This window comes from Staurois parvus, unplaced genomic scaffold, assembly GCF_062004578.1.
Source record: "Staurois parvus isolate SC_StPar_1 unplaced genomic scaffold, SC_StPar_1.0 ptg000172l, whole genome shotgun sequence".
NCBI classification, from domain to species: Eukaryota; Metazoa; Chordata; class Amphibia; order Anura; family Ranidae; genus Staurois; species Staurois parvus.
In genome coordinates, this window is record NW_028317968.1 from 7241744 (window position 1) to 7267076 (window position 25333).

The 25333-nt window shown below is 40.3% G+C and overlaps 1 protein-coding gene across 8 annotated transcripts in view; it reads left to right on the forward strand.

Annotated features, from left to right (window-relative positions):
- Positions 1-25333, forward strand: part of BCAS3 (BCAS3 microtubule associated cell migration factor) — a 1369778-nt gene that overhangs the window by 634452 nt on the left and 709993 nt on the right. For all 8 annotated transcript variants that reach the window (XM_089676635.1, XM_089676630.1, XM_089676633.1 and 5 more), the window contains 2 exons: positions 18672-18796; positions 24564-24729. In XM_089676635.1, the coding sequence (XP_089532761.1) occupies positions 18672-18796; positions 24564-24729 (291 nt within the window). The remainder of the gene's footprint in view (positions 1-18671; positions 18797-24563; positions 24730-25333) is intronic.

Genomic DNA, 25333 nt, shown 5'->3' on the forward strand with positions numbered 1-25333 from the left:
AAACTGACAGAAATATATCAGTAAGTCCCCCTTTTTCAATATTAAGAGTGACACAAACCACATAATAGTTCCTTGTGATGAGGAAGGGTGGGGAACTCATTGGACGATGCCAACCAACTGCAATGAAATCCATCACAGTGTGCCTTTATATAATTATCCCCTCTTTCCCAGAAAATTCTAAAAGGTCACATGACCTTCCAGAATTTTTGTATGGTCACATAACCTCCCTTTTTCCCTCTCAAATCCTTCTAAATTCTTAAGGGGTCTTATCCTACTTAATACTTTATTGAAGAAAATATTTTTATTTCATAAGGAGAGAGGGGCGGCCTCATGCCATGATGTCGGGCTATCATGTTTGAGCCCTCATTTGCCATTCTAAAAAAATTGCTTGAATCTATGGGATGTGAGGCAAGATGACAGAGTTGTAGAGCAAGTAGGTAGATACTGCAGAATTAATATTTAATTTGTAAGTTCATGTTACCAATACTGAGTAATCAGCAGTGGGAAAAGTCTGCAGTTTGGGTGCCATTTGAGAGCAGTCAGTCAGTATAGATGTTAAATAGAGGCTCTTTGGAGTCAGGCTGCTCAACACTGCTCTGTAACTAGACACTGTAGAAAGTAATTCAACGTGGAGGCTGCAAGAATAAATTAATTGTTATACACATCAACTTTTATCTGGGCACTGGCAAACTGGCCAGAAACATGTTAGGTTATCTAATTTAAGAACTTCAGCATGTAAGAGCATTTTTTTGGTGACAAATTTTAGATCATTCTCAGTAGCAATTTGGTGCCTTTATCTTATGTTCATTGCATGATTAATGTCTAATATGTACATGTGTTCTGGAATATATGACAAGATAGTTAATTGCATGTTGTACTGTTTTTTCTTCATGCTCGTGGCATGCTTTGTATTTTAAATTAATGCATCTACTGCATGTTTGTTTCTTTGCAAAGTTTGTATCACTGTTTTTCCACACTCTCCAATAATGAGAGCAACACTCCTTATAATATCTACACTCCTATTTAAGATTGAGAGTGCTCTTTGTATAAAAAGGCCATCGTCTCAGTATTAGCATACCACGCAGGTCTGTTATTCAATCCATGATTCCCCAACAGTGACCCATTAGTATAAAATGTTGCAGTGCTAAGACTGTATAAGTATAGGCAGAAGACACACAGAACTTTCACTAATGCAGGTGCAGTGGGTAAGAGAGTCTGGGTGACTGGGAAGACAGGACAACTAGTCCAGTGTACTGAGAGAATAAGTACCGTAAGTCACAAGGGAGTGAGAGAGCCTGGAGCAGGGGCGGACTGACAACTCATGGGGCCCCCGGGCAATAGGGGATCATGGGGCCCCTGTGTCCTTGCCCAAACTCAAAAAAGCCTATGAAAAAGTTACCAGGGCCATCTCATGGGGCCCCCTACTGACCCCGGGCCCTCGGGTAGTGCCCGAGTTTCCAAATGGTCAGTCCGCCCCTGGCCTGGAGTGCCAGGAGATCCCCTACCTAGAGTCCAGTAGTTGGCCAGGGCAGCACAGTGCTGTAACTAAAGGTTATGTGAGCCAGGAGAGCCAGAGAGCTCTATCTGAAGGATCATGACACGAGCAGCAGCACAGCTGAATAGTAAGCCAGGTGGCTTGGTAATTTTAGTTACCTGTTTTAGCTCATAATGCTTTGTGAAACTGAACCCTCTGCAGGAAAATACTGACATAAGAGACTTTGTTTTTTATTTTGGTTTGATTATTATAAGTGGGCCAGCAAGCCCCTAAACCACAAGTTGGATTGGCATGACTCACTAAAAATGCATCTACCATCTAAGGCTTCACCCATATCACAAAAGCTTAACATTCATTACAGTTACAAATTCCACAAATAGAGCATATTATCAAAGAAGACCCAATCCAGTTGGTTTCATGCACAAACACACAATTTCATAGTGCATTGAAATATATGTGAAAAAGTGTGGATTTAGGATAAGACCTTTATATGTAATATTCCTAAAATACTGTAGTTATTATTGCCTGTGTTCCAACTGGGGAGACACACTCCTTTATTTGTATTCATCACCATTGCTACAAAGGAGAAATAAAATTATTATTATTATTATTACTACGAGTTTATATAGCGCCAAAGGGTTTGCTCAGCGCTGTACAATAGGGGGGACAATACATGGCACAGTACAACAACAACAAACAACGTACGAGGGGTAAGAGGGCCCTACTCTTACGAGCTTACAATCTAGGAGGGAGGGGGTAAAGGTACAGTAGGAAGTGGCTGAGGGGGATGAAGTGGTGGGAGGAATGAGGGAGGATGGCCGTTAGGTGAGGGTGGGGTAGGCTTCCCTGAAGAGATGGGTTTTGAGGGAGCGCCTGAATGTGAATAGGGAAGGCGACAGTCTGATGGATTGGGGCAGTGAGTTCCAGAGGATGGGGGAGGACCTGGAGAAGTCCTGCAGTCGTGCATGGGAGGAGGAGACCAGGGAGCAGGATAGAAGGAGGTCCTGTGAGGAGCGAAGGGTACGGGTAGGGTGGTACTTGGTGATCAGGTTGGTGAGGTAGTCAGGGGCAGTGTTGTGAACGGCTTTGTAGGTCAAGGTTAGGAGTTTAAATTTGATGCGTTGGGCAATCGGGAGCCAGTGGAGGGAGAGGCAGAGGGGGGTGGCAGAGGTGGAGCAGGTGGTGAGGTGGATGAGTCTGGCAGCTGAGTTCAGGATGGTCTGGAGCGGGGAGAGCCTGCACTTGGGTAGACCAGTAAGGAGGGAGTTGCAGTAGTCAAGGCGTGAGATGATGAGGGAGTGTACTAGAAGTTTGGTGGTGTCTGGGGTGAGGAATGAGCGTATCTTGGCAATGTTGCGAAGATGAAGCCTGCATGTGTTTGTGAGTGATTTGACATGCGGTTGGAGGGAGAGGTTCGCGTCAAGAATGACGCCAAGGACTTTGGCTTGCGGGGCGGGAGTGATAGTGGAGTTGTTGGTGATGATGGATAGGATGGGGGGGGGGTGTTGGCAGGGGGAAAGATGAGGAGCTCGGTTTTGGAGAGGTTGAGCTTGAGGAAATGTAGCGACATCCAGTCTGAGATGTCATTTAGGAGGTGAGTGATGCGGGCGGAGATAGTGGGGGTGAGGTGAGGGGTGGAGAGGTAGATTTGGGTGTCGTCAGCATAGAGGTGATAGTTGAAGACGTGAGATTGTATGAGTTTGCCCAGGGAGGAGGTGTAGATGGAGAAGAGAAGGGGTCCAAGGACAGAGCCTTGGGGGATCCCAACAGAGAGGGGGAGGGAGGGGGAGGTGGCACCATTGTAGGTGACACTGAAGGAGCGTCGGGATAGGTAGGATGAGAACCAAGAGAGAGCAGTATCTCCGATGCCAAGGGAGAGTACTTTATTAAGGAGGAGGGGGTGGTCAACTGTGTCGAAGGCCGCAGAGAGGTCCAGGAGAAGGAGAACAGAGTAGTCGCCCTTGGCTTTGGCGTTGAGTAGGTCGTTAGTGATTTTGAGGAGGGCAGTTTCAGTGGAATGTAGGGGACGGAAGCCGGACTGTAGAGGGTCAAGGAGGTTATTGTCTGTAAGGTGGGCGCTTAGGCGATCGTAGACTATGCGTTCAAGGAGCTTGGAGGTGAGTGGCAGCAGGGAGATGGGTCTGAGGTTGTTGGGGTCCGCGGGATCCAGGGAGGGCTTTTTGAGGATGGGGGTGATATGCGCGTGCTTTAGGGGGGAGGGGAATACGCCAGTAGAGAGGGAGAGATTGAAGATGTGGGTGAGGGAGCGGATGAGGGAAGAGGGGGGTGACCGGAGGAGTTGAGAGGGGATAGGGTCCAGGGGGCAGGTAGTGAGGCGGGCTTTTGAGAGGACTTTGGCGACTTCCTCAGTAGTGACAGGGCTGAGGGAGTGCAGTGCGGGGGGGGGGCTATGGTGGGCGGGGCATTGGGAGAGGAGGGGGGCAGTGCGGTTGTGAGGGCAGAGGAGGGGGGAGATGAAGGGGTGACGGGGGCGAGGAGGCTAGGTGGGGAGGTAGATTGCAAGTTGACGATGTCCTTACGGATAGCGTCAATCTTGTTGTGGAAATGGGTGGCAATCTCGTGGGCGGTGAGAGAGGTACTGAGTGGAGGAGGGGGGGGGGGGAGCAGGGAGTTGAAGGTGGAGAAGAGTCGGCGGGGGCAGGAGGAGAGGGTGTTTATTAGGTTAACAAAGAAGGCCTGCTTGGCGGCGTGGAGGGAGGAGGTGTAGATAAGAAATGCAGATTTGTAGAGGGAGAAAGTATGAGGGGACCTGGTTTTGCGCCACAGTCTCTCCAGTGCGCGACTGCGACGTATGAGGGTAAATGAGGGTAAATCCAAAATTTTAGAACAAGAAGTGGGAAGAAATCTTCAAGTGAGGACACCTGTCTAAATGGTGCACCTGGGGGGATTTCCTCTAACTTTCTGCTATATCTCTGTAAGTTCAACAATGTTACACAGCCCACTAGTGGGCTTCTCCCCACTAGTTCTGATATTCAGGACCAGTCTCACAAAGCCGTTCCTCTTCTGCTGTGCAGATTCCCCCCTCACAGACATTATTATATACAATGCAGGACCAGAGTGAGGAAGGATTGGAACTCCAGCTTGGCTTTTACTTCTATCCATGGCTCTGCTAAATAGATTTACTTTCATTTCAACAGACAGGAAATAAAAAAAATCTCTAACTGCTTCATGTCCCACCCATGCACATAAGCGGCTGGACGAAGCTTCATCAGCGTACGCCTTGACTGCTGTGTCCCTTGGACACAACAGATCACAGATGGTATTAATGCCACCAGAGCAGTGTCAGTCACAGTGTCCCTGATCTTTTCCACACCAGTCCTGGTATCACCATAAGGTCTCATTCACATGTGCTATCTGTGTTCGGCTTGCTCTTCAGAGAGCATTTGACAGGCATTGAGGAGGCATCATATTGCCTCTTCACCACTTGCTTTTTTCCCTTGGACTCTGCACAAGTGCATTGTGCTGAAAGCAATGGTGGCTTAATTCCTTCCACAGCTGTGGAGCAAAGCATCACAGCCATGGCATGTGTACACCTCTGGCTGCTGCCTCTGCAGCTTAAGAGGTAGTGGTTGAGGGGAGGTGAAACCACAAGGTTTTACAACCCCCCCCCCAATCTCTCATATGAATGAGCTCTATTAGTGCAGCCAGTCACAATGTCTCCAAACACCACATCACCCAGAGTGTTATCAGAACAGTGTTCCTGATCACTGTCACACTAGACCACTGCAGCCAGCAACAGTTTTTGTGATCACTTCTACACCAGTTTCAGCATAACAAGACTAATGCAGCCAGTAACAGTGTTCCTGATCACTACCACACCAGTGCAGTTTTGCCTCTACCTGCTGCCTGTAGTGGCCCTAGCCTGTTTATTGACCACATTTATGCATTCTGCCTGGACTGATCCTATGCCTGTTTGCTGATCATGTCTCTGCTTGCTACCTGAACTGACCCATCTGCAGGTCCCACTGCCTAGGTTCCAGCAAGACACCTGTCCCAGCTACCCCCATGGACAACTGCACTTCTGTAACTACAGGAAATCTTTTGTTCTTCCTTTCTTCAGTCTCCAGTACTTCCTGGCCAGTGAACATGGCATTCCTGGGAGAAGCCACGTACCAGTAAGCTGAGCTTGCTTGGCTAATAGGAACAATGACTGCTGTGGGTGACGCTACAGTAAGCTTTATTTTCTGACCACTTGTACAAAGGCTACCATGGTACACTGCTTTGATACAATTGGTTGATTTTTGTGAGACAATGTCCAGTACATGATCAGTCTAAACACTGAAAAACTCTTACCCATAGTATCACCACACTGGGGAGGAGTAGCAGAAAGTGTTTTGGGGTGAAATTCTACGTATGCTCATGCTATATGTGAAAAATATCTTATTAAACTTTGTTTTAAAAAATACATTTTTATTTTCATTTCACATTTTAAAAAAAATTGTGGCAATAAGGAAGTCTTCAAGAGACTCACCATGCCTTTTAGAAAATACCTTGTGGTCATTTTGTGGGTGACTCTAGTGTCCTGGTGCTCCAAGGTATCCAAAATTGTGAGATGTGTAATTTATTACCCTAGAATGCCTGAAGATGCTCTTTGGATTTTGGGCCCCTCCATGTAGCTAAGCTGTGAAAAAGTTTCACACACATTGTATCCCCATACTGGAGAGGAGTAGCAGAATGTGTTTTGTAGTGTAATTCCAAATGTTCCTATACTGAAATATCCTATTAACTGACAACCTTGTGCAAAAAATACATTTTCATTTTCTTTCCTGCACTTTCCAAAAACTTGTAGCAAAAATTAAATTTTCAAAAGACTCACGATGCCATTCAACTGCACCTTGGGATGTTTGCTTTCCAAAATGTTATCATTTTGTGAGTATTTCTCCTGTACTGGCACTTAAGGGACTCAAAAAATATGATAGGTAGCTTGGAAATTAGATGCATAATTTATGCTCCTTAAAGCCCAATGGTGTTTCTTGGATTTTGGGCCCCTCTACGCATCTAGACAGTGAAAAAGTCTCACACATGTGGTATTCCCATACTTGGGAGGTGTAGCAAAATGTGTTGTGCTTTAAAATTGTAAGTATGCTTATGTTGTTGTGAGAAATAATTTGTTAAAACGACAAATTTGTGAAAAAAAACATTTAATTTTATGATTTTCTGACAAATTGGCAAGAAAAAATTACATCTAAATTACCATACCTCTTGCTAAATACCTTTGACCATCTACTTTCTAAAAAGGGAGCTATTTGTACTGTCCTGGCATTTAAGGGCCTTAAGAAATGAAATATTGTAGGCTGTCAACAGGATTCATCAGTTTTCAAATATATATATATTCATCATAGTTTGTAGACTCTAGCTTTCACACAGACTAAATAATATACACTGATTTTTTTTTTTTTCACCAAGGAAATGTAGCAGACTACATGGCCCAAGTTTATAAAGGAAGATTATTTATTTGTAATGTTTATAACAACTAAGAACTAAGAAACTAAGAAAAACATTTTTTTTTCAACTTTGTCAGTCTTTTTCCCTTTTATATAGTAAAAAGCAATTGCCACCAACAAAAAGCTTTATCTGTTTAAAAAAAATCTATAAATTTCAATTGGGTACAATTGCATTTTTCAAGACTGAGTAATTGTCAGTAAAAATGTGGTTAAAAATGACTTTGGCTGGAAGGTGGTAAAATAATTTGGTTTTCAGTTGGCTACCAAAGCCCTGGATAGCAGAAAAAACAAAACAGGGGTCCAAGACTTCCCCATTCTATCAAAAACCTGATTTTAAAAGGGTAAAACTGATTTTATAAGGGTAACATTACTAAAAAAAATGTGCTTTAGTTGTCTCAGAAGAGGTTGATTCTTCCTTGTATTTAATAACTCTACTTTTGCAAATTCAGGGTTGTAACTTTGAGCATGCATTTATTTTTCATCAACAGCAGTGTGTAAATATTCACGTCTGCTAAAAGTCCTGAAACCAACCCATTGTGTTCCTTGAAGTTATTTTTCAATGTGATTGCTAACTTCTTTATTGATTTTTGCTTTGGGTGAAACTTACAAAGTGTTAACAGTTTGAGGGGAAGTAAAGAATATTGGTCATTGATGGAATACAACTTCCTTATAGGCTTTTAATATAAAACATAAACCGTATCGGCACTTAAATGTCATACTTCCTAGAAATTGTGTATTTACCAAATGTATGTTACAAAATGTTTTTTTTTTAAGTTAATACAAATCTTTACAAATTATAAGACTACAGTTTCAGTGCCAATGTTAAAATTTGAATTGTATTTACTGAATAGCTTTATGCACACGCTGTTGCTTTCTCATAAGAGGTATAGCTAAATGCTTAGGACCCCAAAGAAGAAGGCCAAACAGTTCGACACCATCATTGTTAAAGGGCCAGTCCAACCAAAACAATTATTTTCTTTATGAAAGGATTTTGATGGCCTGTAGCATTCTCAGTAATTCCAAATACTTAAACATTGCATAAAAAAAACTGTGACAACACCCCATGCAGACCACCAGATGAACAGAGACTGCCAGGTCTTTGGTTCCAGATTCATTGTGAGTATAAGAAGGAGATATTGGATTCAACATAAAATGGTTTAAATGTTAATGTTTAACCTTAATGCATTCCCTGCATCCCTAAACACTTACGGGCATCCTCTCACCAATTCAGAGCTATCTATCTATTTGTGGATACACACAGCCAGGCTTTAGAGTGCACTTGTCCACACAAGGGCACCTATAGCACATGGCTTTCTTAAGGGGCACCTGGAGCAGGGAGAATCGGTGCTGCCAGGGGACTTCCAGAACAGGAGGTAATGGACTGCTCTGTGCAATATAATTGCACAGAGCAGGTAAGTAAAATCTCTGTTTTAGTTTATGTAAAAAAAATAGCCTTTTATAGGAATTTTATAGTCATAGTATTAGTGCAGGTTAAAATATTATATATGATCAAATCCATGTTTTAAGGGGCATGGCTTGGCCGTCCATGTGAGCGGACACACTACAGCTCCAACAGAATCCTGCCTGTGATCCTGCACTAAGACCCCGGTACCGCTAAGAGACACTGCTGCAGCTGTGTGGTAAGCCACCCTGCCTCCTCCACCATTACTCCGGAGCTCCATGGCCATGACCAGGAAGAGGGAGGATGGTGCTTCTTCTGTGCGGCCTACCCAACATGGCGGAACCCTGGTCCCGTAGCGTGCTGCAAAAGACCATCAAGCAGATGCAGCGACTAAGCTGGGGAAATATGCACACACCGAACAATGTACACTCACCACTGTAGCCCTTGTCCCCTCCTCAGCCGATTCCCTCCAGTGCAGACCAGCCAGCTCTGATAACTCTGATGCCTTCCTCCTCTCGAGATGCAGTGAGTACATTATGGCCCTCCTCACCTTCATTCATTGAGAATACTGAGGCAGACCATCCGGAACTTACATTGAAAGAAATCCTTACAGCTGTTCATACCTATGGTTCCTCACTCACGCAACTAACTCTAGAATTTAAGGGAATGAAGGAGGATATACTTCACATTAGACATGATATGCAGAAAATTAGAGAAAGGGCTACTGCGCTGAAGGGTAGGGTGAGCACCATAGAGGATGAGCTGCTCCCTTTAGAAAAAGGTGTCCGCACCATTACAGCTAAAACATCTGAATATGCAGCCAGAGCTGAGGATATGGAAATGATTCCAGGTGGCTCATGATTCCAGCCCAAAACATGACTCCACCACCGCCTTGCTGACGTCGCAGCCTTGTTGGAACAGGGTGGCCGTCCACCAACCATCCACTACTCTATCTATCTGGACCATCCAGGGTTGCATAGCACTCATCAGTGAACAGGACTGTTTGAAAATTAGTCTTCATGTATTTTTCTGCCCAATGCAGCCATTTCTGCTTGTGAGCATTGGTTAGTGGTGGCCGAATAGAAGGTTTATGCACAGTTGCAAGATTCTGGAGGACTCTACACCTTGATATCCGTGGGACTCCAGAGGCACCAGCAGCTCCAATATCTGTTTGCTGCTATGTAATGGTATTTTAGCAGCTACTCTCTTGATCCGATGCATGGATCTGGCAGAAATCTTCCTCAATGTGCCTTTATCTGCACCAACCCGTCTGTGCTCTGAATCAGCCACAAATCTCTTAATAGTGTGATGATCACGTTTAAGTTTTTGCGAAATAACTAATGTTTTCATACCTCGTACAAGGCTTTGAACTATTTCACTCTTTTCGGCAGCAGAGAGATCCTTTTTCTTCCCCATATTGCTTGAAAATGCTTCTCTGCATAATAATGTGGAACGCCCTCCTTTAGTAGTTTTTCCTTAAATTGGGCTCACCGGTCAATCTAATTATCACACGTGTCCGAGATTGTTTTCAGTGATCAAAAGAGCCCTGACACACAATGCCATCCATGAGTTACACTGAAAAACAAAATATTAATCTTTGTGACACTTAAATAGAATTTGCATAATAATTTGGAACACGGTGTAGTTCAGCTGTTGATAAAGCACAACAGGAATATATGTCTAACCCCAATCCCATAATTGCATGGATAAACGTGCAGCAATTTTTTCATGCTACACAATTCCTTTTTTGAGGAGGGGGAGAAAACAGGCCACCAATTATTATATTATAGCCAAGTCCCAACAGCCATCAACCTATGTCTCTGCATTAAAACTGTCTCTGACTCAGGTGGCCAATGACACTCCCACCATTTTACAGGGCTTTAGTTCCTTCTATACTTCCTTATAGTCTTCAAAAATTTTATATCCCGTGGAACAGCTAACTGATTTCCTTGCTGACATTAATCTTCCAAAACTATCAGAGGCAGATAGGAAGTGATTCAACACTCCTATTTCCTTAGAAGAGTTACAATCAGCAGTGAATTATTTTTCACATTCTAAGACTCCAGGTAGTGAAGGATTGGCAATCAAAATTTAAAAATTTTTTGGAGAGTTACTTCTTCCTGAATTACTAAATACAATACAGGCTGCTATGACTCAAAAGTCCCTACCAGCCTCTATGAACAAGGCGATTATAGTAGTTCTTTTGAAGCCAGGAAAGACCCTACTCAGGCAGAATCATACCGCCAAATTTCCCTGCTGCCCACAGATTTAAAGAGTTGGATCCTTTTCTGGCTTTAGGATTAATTGGGATAAATCTACCCTACTACCCTTTGACCCAATGTCAAATCCCTTGCCGCAAACTGCATCCCAAATTAAAGTGGTTGATTCCTTTCATTATTTGGGCATTCATATACATCCTAACCTGTCTAAATACGTTCAGCTAAACCTTCACCCTTTACTCCTTAGGTTCCGGCAGAAAACAGCTAGCTGGAATAAATTTCCGTTATCGGTAGTCGACAGGTGTAATTTAATAAAAATTATCTGGACCCCTCAATTGCTATATGCCCTGCATAACATCCTGATATGGATCCCCATGTATGTATTAAAGCAATTTGATACTGTGTTTCACTCTCTGATTTGGAAGAAGCAATCCTCTTGTATAAAATCTGTAACTCTGCAGGAGCCTAAGGAGGCTGGTGGACTGGCGGTCCCTAATCCATTCTATTACTACATGGCTGCACAACTTCAACATCTTACTGCCTGGCAAGATGAAGCCTCTACTGACACCATTAAGCCACTCCTAGCGAGTGTCCTCTCCAATGATAACTTGATAGAATGTCTGGAGGCAAGTGAGTCTAAGGCTAAACGTCACTTTAATTATTCCAGCTACACCTCCTTCACTCATATTTTTTATAATACTAACTGTTCCGCACCAGGGAAGTTGCAGGGTTTTGCTGACTGGATAGCGATGGGTATTAAGTATGTATCACCATTGTATCATGGTCGATTGCTGAAGGACTTTCGAACTTTGAAACTTGAATATAGCTTACCTAATCACATTTTGTTTCAATACCTGCAACTTAGACATGCCATCTCTGCACAATCTAAAATCTCTACATGGTTATTCATTGAGCCAGAAGTTCTTATTCAAACTACATCCCTCAACCTCTAGAAAGGGCCAAATATCCTCATTGTATCAATCCTGTGTACAACAGGTTTCTAAGGCACTATCTCTCAATTGCAGGGCACAATGGTTGGCAGACTTAGGCACTATCTCAGATGGTCCACAATACTAGAAAATGCAATTAAGATCTCTCTGTCTCCAACTCAAAAGTTTACCCACCTCTTTTTCATTTACCATACTTATCGCACACCTCAATAATTGCATTCCTGGAATAGGAGGGATTCTCCCCTTTGTCCTAGGTACGAAATTAATAATGGCACGCTTCTCCATATGTTACGGAAATGCCCTAAATTAGCAAGATCCTGGACATACGTTATAGAAATGATAAATAGAATTTGGATTCTTAATCTTCCCCTGGACCTTAAGATTTGTCTGGACCCTAAGATTTGGGAGCCATAGATGAGGAGCTATATACCCCGCATACTTACATTGCAATCCTCCGAGTGTTGTTTATCACTCGGAAACGTATAGCTCAGAAATAGTTATCTCCTACTCCTCCTTCCCATGTGTCATGGATTAAAACCATTAATGATACCTTAGTCCGAGAGAAATTAATCTATCAACATAGAGGATGTGCACGGAAATTCACAACTATTTGGGATGCTTGGTTAAGTACACCGGGATTAGCACCACTCCAACTAGTTAGGGACAGAATACTAAGTGGAGGAGTCTCTTCAGGCTCGATATGACATTTCCCCTGCCCTACACTTTACAGTGTTTTCTGAGTAGATTAGATTTATATGACTAATAAATTAAAAGTACTACCACACTTATCTCTAATCTCCATCTTATATCTCACCAGTGTTTAGACAGGTACTAGAATTACATATGTACCAAATGGTTTTTTTGCGGACATTAGACCTTTACCTATATTTCTACAAAAAGATACAGCTTATTTACTAAGGTTCAGTTTAGTTAAAGAATGGTGTGTTTTTACTGTTCTGGTTTTATATTTATTTTTTCCTGTTTTTTTTGTTTTTATATAATATTTTTTCTTTTTTTTTTAACAAAACAAAAAGCACTGTGCTTTGGGATCTATGCTCATGACTTTCGTATACTCTGATGTACACTCTTTGAGTACTGCACCTATGAACAGTATTTCTATTATTGCTGTATTACATTGGAATTTGTAATTTTATAAATATGCATGTGTATGGACCCAGATTCCAATAAAAAAAGATTTGATTTAAATAAAATCGATGTTATAAATGGAAATCTTCTAGAAAGATATCCTAATGTCTAACTGAAGACACTGCTTAATGATGACTGGTTTGTAAATTCAAATATCTATTTCTATTTTGATTTGTCAGCCTGATTTTCATAATTGTATTTATTTATACTTGTAATTACTTTTCTATACAACACCAAGCACTAGGATTATGTATTAATTTTTCTTACGCCCCCATCCTGTAATGGGGTATGTTATATGTGTTGTGCATTAATAGAAGGCCCTAGAATCTGCTGTCAACCTATTTATTTCAAGGCCATCCCCCCTCCCACAAGAACAGAAAGCATTCTACAAAGAAAGTTTTCCCCTTGCATGAGGGATTTTTAACACCAGTAAAGAGGATTCATCAAACATTAACGTACTTCTGTTAACTAAAATATCTGTTATGTATAAAGACAGATATCTTGGTATAGATTCCTTCCATAATGAAACCATTTGGCATGCTGGAATGTGTGATGTCTAAATGCAATGGTTCTTACTATAGTCAATAGTAAGATTCCTATAAATGAGTGTATTGATGATTATATGTTATTTAAATACAGAATTAAACTCAAACATTTAAAAACCAGTGATGAGTAGGGCTTGCATGATGAGAGAGACCCTATTGGTCTTTTCTGTCAAAAAAGCTTCTCCCTGTCTGTCAGCAATAATGTACACTGAGCTGCACATGTGCATCTCAGCATACATTTACGGCACCGCTCTGTGCCATGATGATGTGACTCTCACGTGCATGCTTGGGAGTGATATTTTTGCAATCCAGTCATTCCAGTGTCCAAACAAGTAACACTGGGAGAATATGGAAGTGTCCATGACCATCTGTAGCACTAACATCATTGGAGGGCATCTGCCATAAGCTGCTAAACGAGCTTCATACTAGCACATTATGGCATAAAGCTCCTGGGGACCGAGTTATTAAGAAAAATACGGTGGAGTTTAATTCCATTATGAAGATGTATTATTGTTAATTCTAAGACTAGTTTTATGTCACTCTTCTATGTCTGACCTGGCAAAAAATGAATACCTAAATGTCATATTTGTCATACCAAAGTCAAAATTAAAATGATGGATTGGTTAGTAGATCTATATTTTTAACATGCAAGGAGGGGTGGGTTGGTATCAATTTCCTTCGATAATGAAGGTATTATCCTGTGTAGAGAGATTAGTACTGAATACCATGCAACTCCAGAATTCAGGTCTGTAACAAAAATGGTTAGATTTAAATCATATGTTGGTGTTAGGCATTCATGAAAGGTGACAGATTTGATGAAATGCCGCCCAGCCTAAAACACATTTGACAGAGGCAGCATTATAAAGCTCCACTAGCTAGGGTCTGTAATATACTCTTAATGGGGCCTTGTTGTAAATGGTCCTTTCAAAAATAGTCATAAACAGTCTAGAAAGCAATAAATATATTTCATTCTGTCAACTAATATGTTGGTTGTCTGATTGTGAAACTTTGTCATATGGAAATATAGCTGTACCCAGGATAGTTAGATTTAAGGGTATGTTGTGGGAGCATAATAAAATAATCTCCAGCATACCTACCATACTTCGAATGGGTTGAGTTGGATCTGTGACAACCTCTTTATGGTCAACAAAAAGCTACTGCAATCAGCAGCCTGAACTCTTTTTTTTTTTTACCATAGAACTACTAAGGTTGCTGAGAGTCACATTAAGACAGCTAGTGACTGTGGCTCATCAGATTAGACTTCTCTTGCAAGTGATCCAAACTTTGCACTAAACCAAAGATTAGATGGACTGTACCTAAGTATTTTTTTTACTTATAACCCTTTTTTTAATTTACTGTTGCTTTTGTCTATTCTGCAGTTTAGATTTCTGTAAATATTTCCTTCCTTTTAATGAAGAAAAGAAAAAGAGTGCAGGAAATATTTACAGAAATATAAACTGCACTTGATCGATCCACTTGGGTACAACCAGCCTGACGGATTTTACATACGTATATTTCCAGCAGCTATTATAGCTACTAGCAGTAATCACTGTGTTCTTCCAGCAGGGATGGCTGACCTCCTCCCCCTCACTGGGAGAACACAATGGCTCCACTGCAGGGATTCCCCCATAAACACTGTGTTGATAGGGAAATCAAATGATTTTCTTTAGCTCCATCTATGGCCAACTTTACTGGGCAGGTATACTGTACATGGGCCACATAGCTCTGTTTACATTTTCTCATGCAAAAGGGATGACATCAATCCCCATAGTTCCAAAACTCAAGAAGGCATGTGACTGGACAATGAATAATGAGGGTGCAAGCTAATCAAAGTGGGGCTAGTGGACAATTATGATACGTTTATGAATGTACATTTTTATATCGACATGGAACTTACAGATACTCCAGATGGTTTTCTTGTGATAAGGTCACATATACCATATAACTGTATGTTTTTGTTTTGCTCCGATTTAGACTTTAGCACTGCCTGTCACCAAACCAACACTTTTTTGTTTTAGTTACCACAATATGCACTTTCTGTTCATGGGTCCTTTCTGTACAAACTACCTCTACTCTTTTTTTTTTTTTTATGTCTTCTGCCCTGCACACTGCATCTCTTCCCTGCCCTGCCCAGCTTCTAGCCTTTGCCAAATGTCCCCTGCTAGTCATTAGTAATGTAGGATATATTGAAAACCAGATTAAAGATATATAGTAGTGACTTGCTTTGCTTAATCCAGGAGGGAAGTTAGAAATTGTTCTGGATCTGTCCTTTACATAACCATTATTTTTAACAATGTCCACGTTTTCGATTTCCAAATCAGAGGAGGCTCTGCATATTAATATGAATTTTATTCATTTCTTGGGATAGGGAATATGTTTTACTATTTTTTTTTTTTTTTGGAAACTTCAAGATATTTACAGAACAGTGTCTAACCAAAGGCACATTTTATTGGGATGAAAAAGTGCCATTCAGTTGTTCCTCAGAAATGACTAATTCCACTTCATGACACACACTTAAATCTCCACTTTCTAAATTACATATCCATTACCTTGAATTGGAAAGAAAAGACCAAGGAATTCATAATTTAATATAGTGTTCCAATGGAAACATTCCAAAATGAAATGCGTTTTATGATCCCATCTACCCTCTTAATGCGGTGGTGTGTCCCAACACCGGGCTGACACATGAGCATGTAACAATGATTGATTACATGAAACACCTCAGCATCATTGTGTGATGATTCATAATGCTTTTATATCCTTTCTTGTAAACATTCCTGGTTATTCCAGACCAAGTATTATGTTGATCTGATGCCAAAACAGGTTAGTGTAGCCCTTAAGAGATTACCATAGCACATTACTTTTACAAATCACATCTTTGTAGGCGGCAGCTATTCAGCCACTCCAGGGCTACAACAATCAATATTGTACAGTGTTTTAGTGTAGCAGAAGACAAAATGGATTTTTATCACTATAGAATTTACAGCGCAGCCTATAGATTAGTATAGTGTGATACAAACCACAGGCCTTCATGAATGGTTTAATGAGAGAAAGGTTGATTGTTGCTACATAGTCCTATGAACTCATTCATTGTTTATGTTGTGTAATGGAAACTGTAAAAACAAAATAGAGACTGGCAACACAACCATCTCTCTCTCTCTCTCCCTCTCCCTCTCCTCCTCTCCCTCTCCCTCTCTCCTTTGAGTGATTTCCCTGGTAAAAGTCGGAACCTATATCCTTTAACGAACAGGTCAAACTACATAAAGTGACCAGTATGGTCAAAGTGAAGATTTAAACCTCTGCCAGGTATTTAGCGCTGTCTGCATCCTCGCTTGGGAGATTCACTCTCACTATTGGTCCAGATGACCATCGTCCCTGGTACACATGTTGGGAAATCCAGCAAGTTTGAGTTGTCATAGGAAGAATAGGAAACAAGAAGTCTTCCAATGGGTGAAAAAATGGCATTTTTTTAAATCATTCCCTAAAAAACATGATTTTAATCTTACATACATTACTGTTACACTTTTTACAGAGAGTTAACTTTTTTTTTTTTTGCAAAAAGATATTTGTACCTTCCTGTGCCTTGTTTCATTTCTTATTATTTTTTAGGTAAATAACTGTTTTTGCCAAGGTATACTGTACATCACAAGGATTCTAGAAGACATTATTGTAAATCATTACCTGTTTCTTTTTGTGGAGGTACTGGAACAGATCACTCCACTAGCTGTCTCCTATACTGCTGAGTTGGTGGCTCAGCCTATAATCATTTTGAAAGTCCCAATGTTTTTAAAAACAGAAACATTACATCCCCAGCATGCATATCACACATGAAAGGCTTAGAATAGGGGATATGTGCATAACACACCCAGAAAAAAGTTGCCATGTGGTGAATTATTATTATTATTTTTTTTTTAACAAACATTGTTGACTCTCACTTCTGATCGGCTGAGGCAACAGCAGGAGCCATTGGCCCCCGTTGCTGTTAATCACAGCCAGTGAGACAATCGGGAGAATGAGGGGGTGGGGCCGTCCCGCAGAGCCGCGGCTTGAGAGCGAGCCTGCTCAGGTGCCCCCATAGAAATCTTTTTCCTATAGGGGCACCTGACAGGAGGGAGGGACCAGGAGCGCTGGCAGGGGGCCAGAGAAAAGGAGGATCTGGGTTGCTCTATACAAAACTACTGCATAGAGCAGGTAAGTATGACATGTTTATTATTTATTTTTTTAAGAAAAACGAGTATCACTTTATAGCATATCTAACAGCAAAAACAAAAATGTAATAAATTGTGTTTACCAATCCTTACAGGTGGTAGCTGCATTAGTTTTAAGAACATTTTCAGCTTGTACAGAAAATGCTTGTTGCTCTTGCAAGAAATGCAGTGCCCTCATCACTTCATATGAGCTTAAAAGGTTACACAAGATTTTATCTTTCTTGTGCCGCTAATTGCCTCATCAATCCACTGTGTAATGAAGACGGACAAAGACAGACATATTTAAAGTCCAGCTTGTGTGCAACCATGGCTGCCCACATAGAAAAAAGTGTGGAAAAAAGTAATAGACAAGTGTGCTATTTATTGAATAATAAGGTAAAATAATGGAAAACAAGGCCTCAAAAACTATTGCAGCTACTGCATCTCAGTATGGTTAGGCTGCAATGTATCACATTTTTGTTACGGGGTTTAGTTACACATTGATCTCATTCAAAATTTAATTAAAGGCTAAGTTCACCTTTTTTTCTAAATTCCAACTCCCCTATGTACCAATATACCATTAAGTACCTCTGTTGCAGAAAAATAAAAGCTTTATTTGATTTTTAGAACAAGGCCTTTCCATAGCCCCTGATGTGTTCCAAAGAAACTTCATGTCTTCCTGGTTTGTAGATTTAGGACATAAAAACCAGTAAGACACAGGAAGCAGTTCACCAGCTGACCTCATTAGCACACAGATCCTGCACCCATCAACTATGTTTGCATGGCATCCCTGACATCCCTCTAGGCATTCATTTGCCTGGCTTGCCAGTGTAGGCTGCCACAGCTGCTATCTTTGCACAGGATCCCCAGTGTCTTTCCAGACGGGCCTGGGCCACTTGCTAAACTCTTTGGGGCCACCAGTTTTACACCCCTGATGCAGTGCAAGGGCCTTCATGATTGGATACAGAGTGAATAGATAGATAGATGGGTCCTCCTATTCCATAGTTTTGGTAAATCTAAAGGAAATTGTACAGAGATTGTACAGTCAGATTTTATAGGGTGTGGCCGGCTTTATACATCAAAAATGAACTAGTCGTGCTTTTCGTGCCCTTAATTGCACCCAAACACGGAAGTAAACACACATTTTGCCACATGAAAAAAATGAATAAATAAAGGTGAACTTTAAATTCTATTACTTAATTTTTAACCTTTTTTTTTTTGTTCAAGAATATCCATAATTTTTTTTCTCTTCTTTTAACTAGCAAAGTCAAGCAAGCTCCGCAGATTTCTCCAAGCAAGTCTTCAGGAGGAGAATTTTGTGTCTCTGCAGTGTTTGGATCTTCCCGATCCTGGTTTGCAAACAATCAAGGTATTAAGCGAGACAAAGGTCAGTAAATTAATCCATTATACATTTGCATGACCAAGTAAACATGTGTAAACTTATTGCATTAAAAATTATTTTTCTTCAATTTGCTGTCTGCTCAAGCCTTCAAACTGTAAATCAGGTCCCATGGTAAACCAATTAGAATATTTAGTTATAGGCAAAGGAATCATACATTCTTTCTGGTTAGATGAAAAAGATAGGTTTTTGGAGCCCTTGTGTCTCTAGTACAAGGTATTTCCTTTCTACTACGAAACATTTTTCTGCCCATGCTGTGGGATGTGTACAGTTCTTGCTATTGGCACATTGCCATACCTTCTTTTTGGCGGGATGAAAAACAGGTTTTTGGAGCCCTTGTGTCTCTAGTACAAGGTATTTTCTTTCTACCACAAAACATTTTTCTGCCCATGCTGTAGGATGTGCAGTTTTTGCTATTGGCACATTGCTTTCTAGTGGCCACTGAGAAGAAGCACAGCATATTCATAGTCACAGGGAAGCAAGGGAGGTCAGTTTTCAATTTTTTTTATTATGACTAAGGACCTATTCACACCATAATGTGGTACTCTGCAATCCATGTATTTTCGTGCCTGAGGCACATTGCATTAAGAATTCATTTGTAATGTGAATAAACGCTAATTCTTGAGGGGAATTGATGTGGACCTTAAACCCAGTAAGTGTTTACAAAAAGAGTGTGGGTGTTAGTCTGAAATTACTTTTGGACATGAATAACCCATCTGGAGTTAACCTCAGCGCAGAGTGTGGATAAATTGAGTGCATTTACCACGGCAAATTTTTTTTTTAATTATAATTTACTTTTTATTGAGTTTTAAAGGATTTACATCAAACAAAGAGTTGCATAGAGTTGCGAAAGAACAATCACAAGTCAATGAAAGAACAAAATGAAATTAGCTCATCGATGAAGTGCATAAACATACAATGTCAGTGCATAACAGTGAATTAGCCAGCATTATCAGACAATTGAGTGGACAAATCGGAAACGGAAAGATACCACAGTTCCCAAATTGCTTCTAAAAAGGGGACAAAGTTAGCATACATAACAGTGAGGTACTCCATTCTTCTAATCTCTGCGACAACCTTCATCAATTCCGACAGTGTAGGAGGCGTAGTAGATAGCCAGTGCATAGGAATGGTTCTTCTGGCCGCTGTTAAAAACATGAGAAGATAGCTTCTTGGCAGATTTGAAGAGGCCTGTAAAAGGCAGGCCCAGTAAAAAGTGGATGGGCTCAAATGGTATATGGACCTGTAGAAATAGCTGCAAAAGGCTAAGGACCTCTCTCCAGAAAGGTGCAATGTGTTGGCAAATCCAGAAAATGTGGAAAAGAGTGCCAGTTTCCTTACCACATCGCCAGCAGAAAGGAGAAACACTCGGATTGCGAGCATGGAGAACCTCAGGAATCTTATATTTCTTGTATTTCTTTATATACTACTCATATAGAAGACCTAGAGGCAGCCTTCCAAATCTAAGGCAATATCACGTTGAAGGAACTGCTAACTTTTTGAATGTAGTATGAGCTGTGATATAAAATACCTACTTATTATAAACTTATATGCAGTTTATTTAAAGTAGTTTTAATAAAATTGATAGAAAATGTGTTAAATATGTGAAAACATTTTAAAAACTGATTTTATGAAGATGGCATTTAAGGAGCTATTTTTTTATAGCCCATAGCTGTACAGAGGAAAACTGACAATTTTATCTTTTAGAAAGCCAATCCTTTCAAATACGATGTATCAGTTTTACATAAATGCTAGTTGGTTGAATAATTGGTTAAATCAATTTCTTATGTCTTTTGGGGACTATAGAAACAAAATCTATAGGAGATGATTTACTAAAGGCAAATAGGCTGTTCACTTTGCAAGGGAAGTTTCACTTTTCAAGGGAATTTGCCCCAGAGCTTGATGAATGAGGTGAAGTTCTGCTGACTTCCAATCATGTGCAAGAAAAAATGCAGTTTCTATTTTCCTTGCATGGGATTGGGAATTCTTTGCTTACTGAAATGTCACCACATTCACTAAGATCTCGGGAAAATTCCCTTGCAATGTGCAACTTCCTTACAAAGTTAACAGCTTATTTACCTTTAGAATATGAACCCCCTGGAGTCTGTGACGTAGAGGTCCTCAAGCCACACATCACTGAAAATCCGCTAATGGAGAAGTATGTGGCAGTCTGCCTGATTGAGCTCCAGGGGGCAGAGGAAAATGTGTTGGAGGGCATGGCCTGGTTGGAGCCCAGGCTGAGACTTCCTCATACTTCTCCATTAGTGAATTTGCATCGGTGAGCGGTTTGAGGAAGCTCTCCTTCACTACATGCTGATGCTTCGAGCTTAGACATGCTCCTTTGCCAGCTGGCACTCCCAGCAGTTGACGATTGATTGGGATCCTCTAGGAGACTGAGTGGCACCCACATTTGTACATAAACCCTCTAGAGTCCCTGAATGCTGTAGCTATCAGGCCATTACAAGTGGGTCTCACTTTCCTTCTTAGATGTTACATTCACATTACTTGAATTAGGAGCCTTTAGAGTCAAATTTCATGCAGCATTAGGAGTGAGACAATAGACTGTAGTAGATAAAGCTCTAAATGCTTGCAAGCTCTTCTCTACAATGCTGACTGAGGAATTATATTTTATTCAGTTGAGAACCACTACCTTAGACTTTGAGGATAGTTCTATATATGGGACAGGCATGTCCTTACAGATCCTCTGTAAGTAAACCTTGATATTTTATGTACATATATCTTCTGTACTACTCCTTTAAACTCATGAGAGTGCTTTCAAGTACATTATGTTTGATATCAGTTTGCTGAATACTGATCAAATAGTAATTATTCTACTGATTAATATATACAAGAGAAAAACGTGTGTATAGATTTGTACGCTATAAGTGCACTGACTTGTAGGCCATCTCACAGGTAAGCTTAAAATGATATCAGTAACTGTGCTGTACAATGGTAGACTTGCTTTCCTGACACCGCACAGCCTCATAGAGACACTTTACTTAGTGAGTCAGACCAACATATGTTGCTCTATGTTTAGACCTGACTCTTGCGCTGATAGACATACAGGGCAGTCAGAAACGATTACATTTACATTGTGATCTCAGCCAAGGACATATGGCCAAGACACAAACCACCTAAAAACTCAGACACATCTGTTGCAAGTCGCTAACAAAGGCACAAGACACTGCAGCTATTGCAGAAAAGGTACTATGTATTTTAATAAACACAACACTGTCCACTGCAGGCCTTTATGCCTGTCTAGAAACATTTCTTGCCTCACTGCATGTTTTTAGTACCTGCCACCAAAACTCATTGCTGTGTGCATCTGAGCAAAGTAGAACCGCCATTGAACACTCTTTGTGAACAAGGCTTGTAATTCAGTATGCAGCACATGAAAGTGTCAGGGACGATAAATGCACAAGATTAAACCACCAGTAAGTCTAAAAACAATTCTTGATGGACAGTAGTTTCTTATCATGCTCACATGCTGTATATATCTAAAGGTACCTCTTTCTTCTTTTTTTCTTTCCCACTGCCAACATTTTTTGTGAGAGATGAAAATTAACTTGGATTCTGTTGATATGACACTTTGTGGTTGATCTATAAAAACTGGAGAGTGCAAAATCTGGTGCAGCTCTGCATAGAAACCTATCAGCTTCCAGGTTTTATTGCCAAAGCTTAATTGAACAAGCTGAAATTAGAAGCTGCTTGGTTACCATGCACAACTGCACCAGATTCTTTGTGCTCCAGTTTTAGTAAATCTTCTTTGTCCTTGCTGGGCACAATCAGTGGTATCTAGTGGTTTACACATAGTAAAGTGGTCAGCACCATTATATAAAACAACTGTTTTACTGAATCCTTAAAATAACACAGTCTATAAAACAGTTCATAAAGGTTATATACAGCACTGTCTTGTTTTGGTGCTAGCCCCTTTAGCTCTACTGTATCAAGTTACATAATGCATTCCTATAGCTTTTATAGCTGCTCAAAACAAAAGCAATCAGAACAAGTCTGTTAAAGGGGCTCTCATCAATGGGAGTTGTTTTTCTGAGTTTGATTTACATTTAGAACACATGTCAAATGCAGGCTAGCAAAATTCTGCTGACTTTAATGGAGCAATATACCTGTACAGTACATGACAGTTCAGAGGCTGTGTTTGATCTGCTTTGAGTTGCACTGCATTTCATTGATCGGCAGCTTGTGCTACTGAAGTGCACATAAACTGCAGGCAAAGCAGGTCAAACACTGTTTTTTCTTGTCAAATGCAGCCTTTTCTTTTCAAATGCTGCATTTTCCATTGTAACGGAGGTGTATGTGTTCAAATGGAAACATGGCATTTGACTTGGACACTTGTCAACATGAGCTGCATGGCAAACAATCACCAGGAATTACTTAAGGAAGAATTAAAAGAAGACTTGTAACCATGTGATTGAACAATGGTCTCCTCTCTGGTCATACTTCTTTTATTCAAACTGTGGACCACAAAGCATTTTTGTGACAGACCTAACATGGAACTAACTGGTGCATTGAGATGCTTCCAATATCAGGGATTATGCTTGATAATTTGTTTAATGTTTTGATAAAATATCCTAAAAAGTGCCATTCATATCCATTCAGTGAACTGTACAAAAATTTGAAAACATCTCTTGCCCATATGCACTGTATACCAAGCTTAGTAAGATGGTACATTCCTATTTATTAGTTTGTATGTGGTACATATCAGGACATCTGAGTTGCTGGAAGAGGCTCTAAAACCACCAATTTACCTGTTTTCCAAAACTGTTATAATCAAGACATGCCTCTAGTGATAATTGTTAGAGTTGCACCTGTTACAGTTGTCAGTGTACTTTTGTCAGCTCTCAACTGGACTTTCAAGCCCTCAAATGCCTGTTTTACAGATGACTATCACCATACTGCTTAATAAAGGCTAAGATGGTGATTTATTTGGATATAAAGGATAGGAAGATTTAGTTCCACTTTAGGGGGGCTGACCCAGTCATTTATACCAACTGGTGAACAACCACATTCCACCTAGCTGATCTCTGTATTTTATTGTCATGTGTAGTTAATAAACTGTAGTTCATTTGTTACCTTATTGCAAATTGTATATACTGCCATCAGATATATTTATTTCTCACATTGTTCTTGTTGTATAATTTTGTATTTTTCGTTCAACATATGTACATGTTGACATTCCATGAGGATATACATGGGTCACAGTTTTAAAATCTTACAATAACCATAAGGTGACTTGGTACAAATCTCAGATAACATGGTATAAATAATTTGGAAGAATACAGCGTATGATAACCTTACATTTGTACTTATAGTCCTCCTGTTTTAAGTGCACACCATTAAAATGTGGAAGTGCTCAAGATGTGCACCCCTAACCTTGCTGGAACCTAACTTAACAAACCCCTAGGGTAGGGAAAGGATGTTGGGGAAACAAAAATATTAAATGGTAGGGGGTATGGATAAGATAAGCATTCACGATAACACTGGTGAGGGGTAAAGCAAGGGATTCTTAGTTGTCATAAATACTATATTAAGATTTCCCTAGTTGTCACAACGAACGGCTCTCTATTCATCATATGCAATATGTTATAGTATCTTTTAGTTAATGGTGATCCCGAGAAGACATAAAGTGTAGTCAGGTAGCCCATAGTTTATAAAATTTTTCATATTTATCCTGACAGACTTGTACCCTTTCTCAGCTTCCATGTTAAAGTTGACCTTTATTTTTACCTTTTTATAGACCAGTCTAAGCAGTATGTGGTGGAATCCCTTTATATAATTAGCTGTTATGGGACTTTGGTAGAACATGTACTTGAACCTCGACCTCTAAGCACTGCACCGAAGATAAATGATGACACACTTTTGGAAATGTGGACTTCTCCACGTGCAAGTTGGACCCTAGTTAGGTATGAAATGCTTGCATATTGTTTTTAATTCTATTAAAATATGTATCAAATGTTTGAAACTGACTGTGATATCTGGTTTATACAAGGTCGTCTTATGCTTTGCTCATTTTGTAAACATAGTATCACAGGTATGAAATAGTATGAACAGAAGCTCTAGCTTGTGAGTGTGGATGGAGTCCACAGGTTGCGAGCTATATTACATAAAACAATTTCAATAAGGATATTTATGAAATGTTTTTATTTTTGTTTCCAAAAAAAATGAGTGTAGAACCAGTCCTGTAGCCCCATTGTCGGTAATTGATTTCCACCTCTCCCATAAACTTACAAGGTGACGGGAATCAATCACAGCCTATGGTCTTCAGAGCACAAGCACCAAGTTGAAGAATGGATCTACATGCCATTCTATTCAGACTGAGTTATAGGAAAGCTTGCAGTGGCTTTTTATTTATCAAATAAAATTACTGAATTCCGGGAGAGAAGATACCTATTTTTTTATAATCAAACATGCACATATCTTGTAAAGTGAATAGGAAATGTAAGAAGAGAATCAAGACAACTCTACTGGGTTTTCAAAGCTCTCCAGAGCTTATTAAGTCAGTTGTTT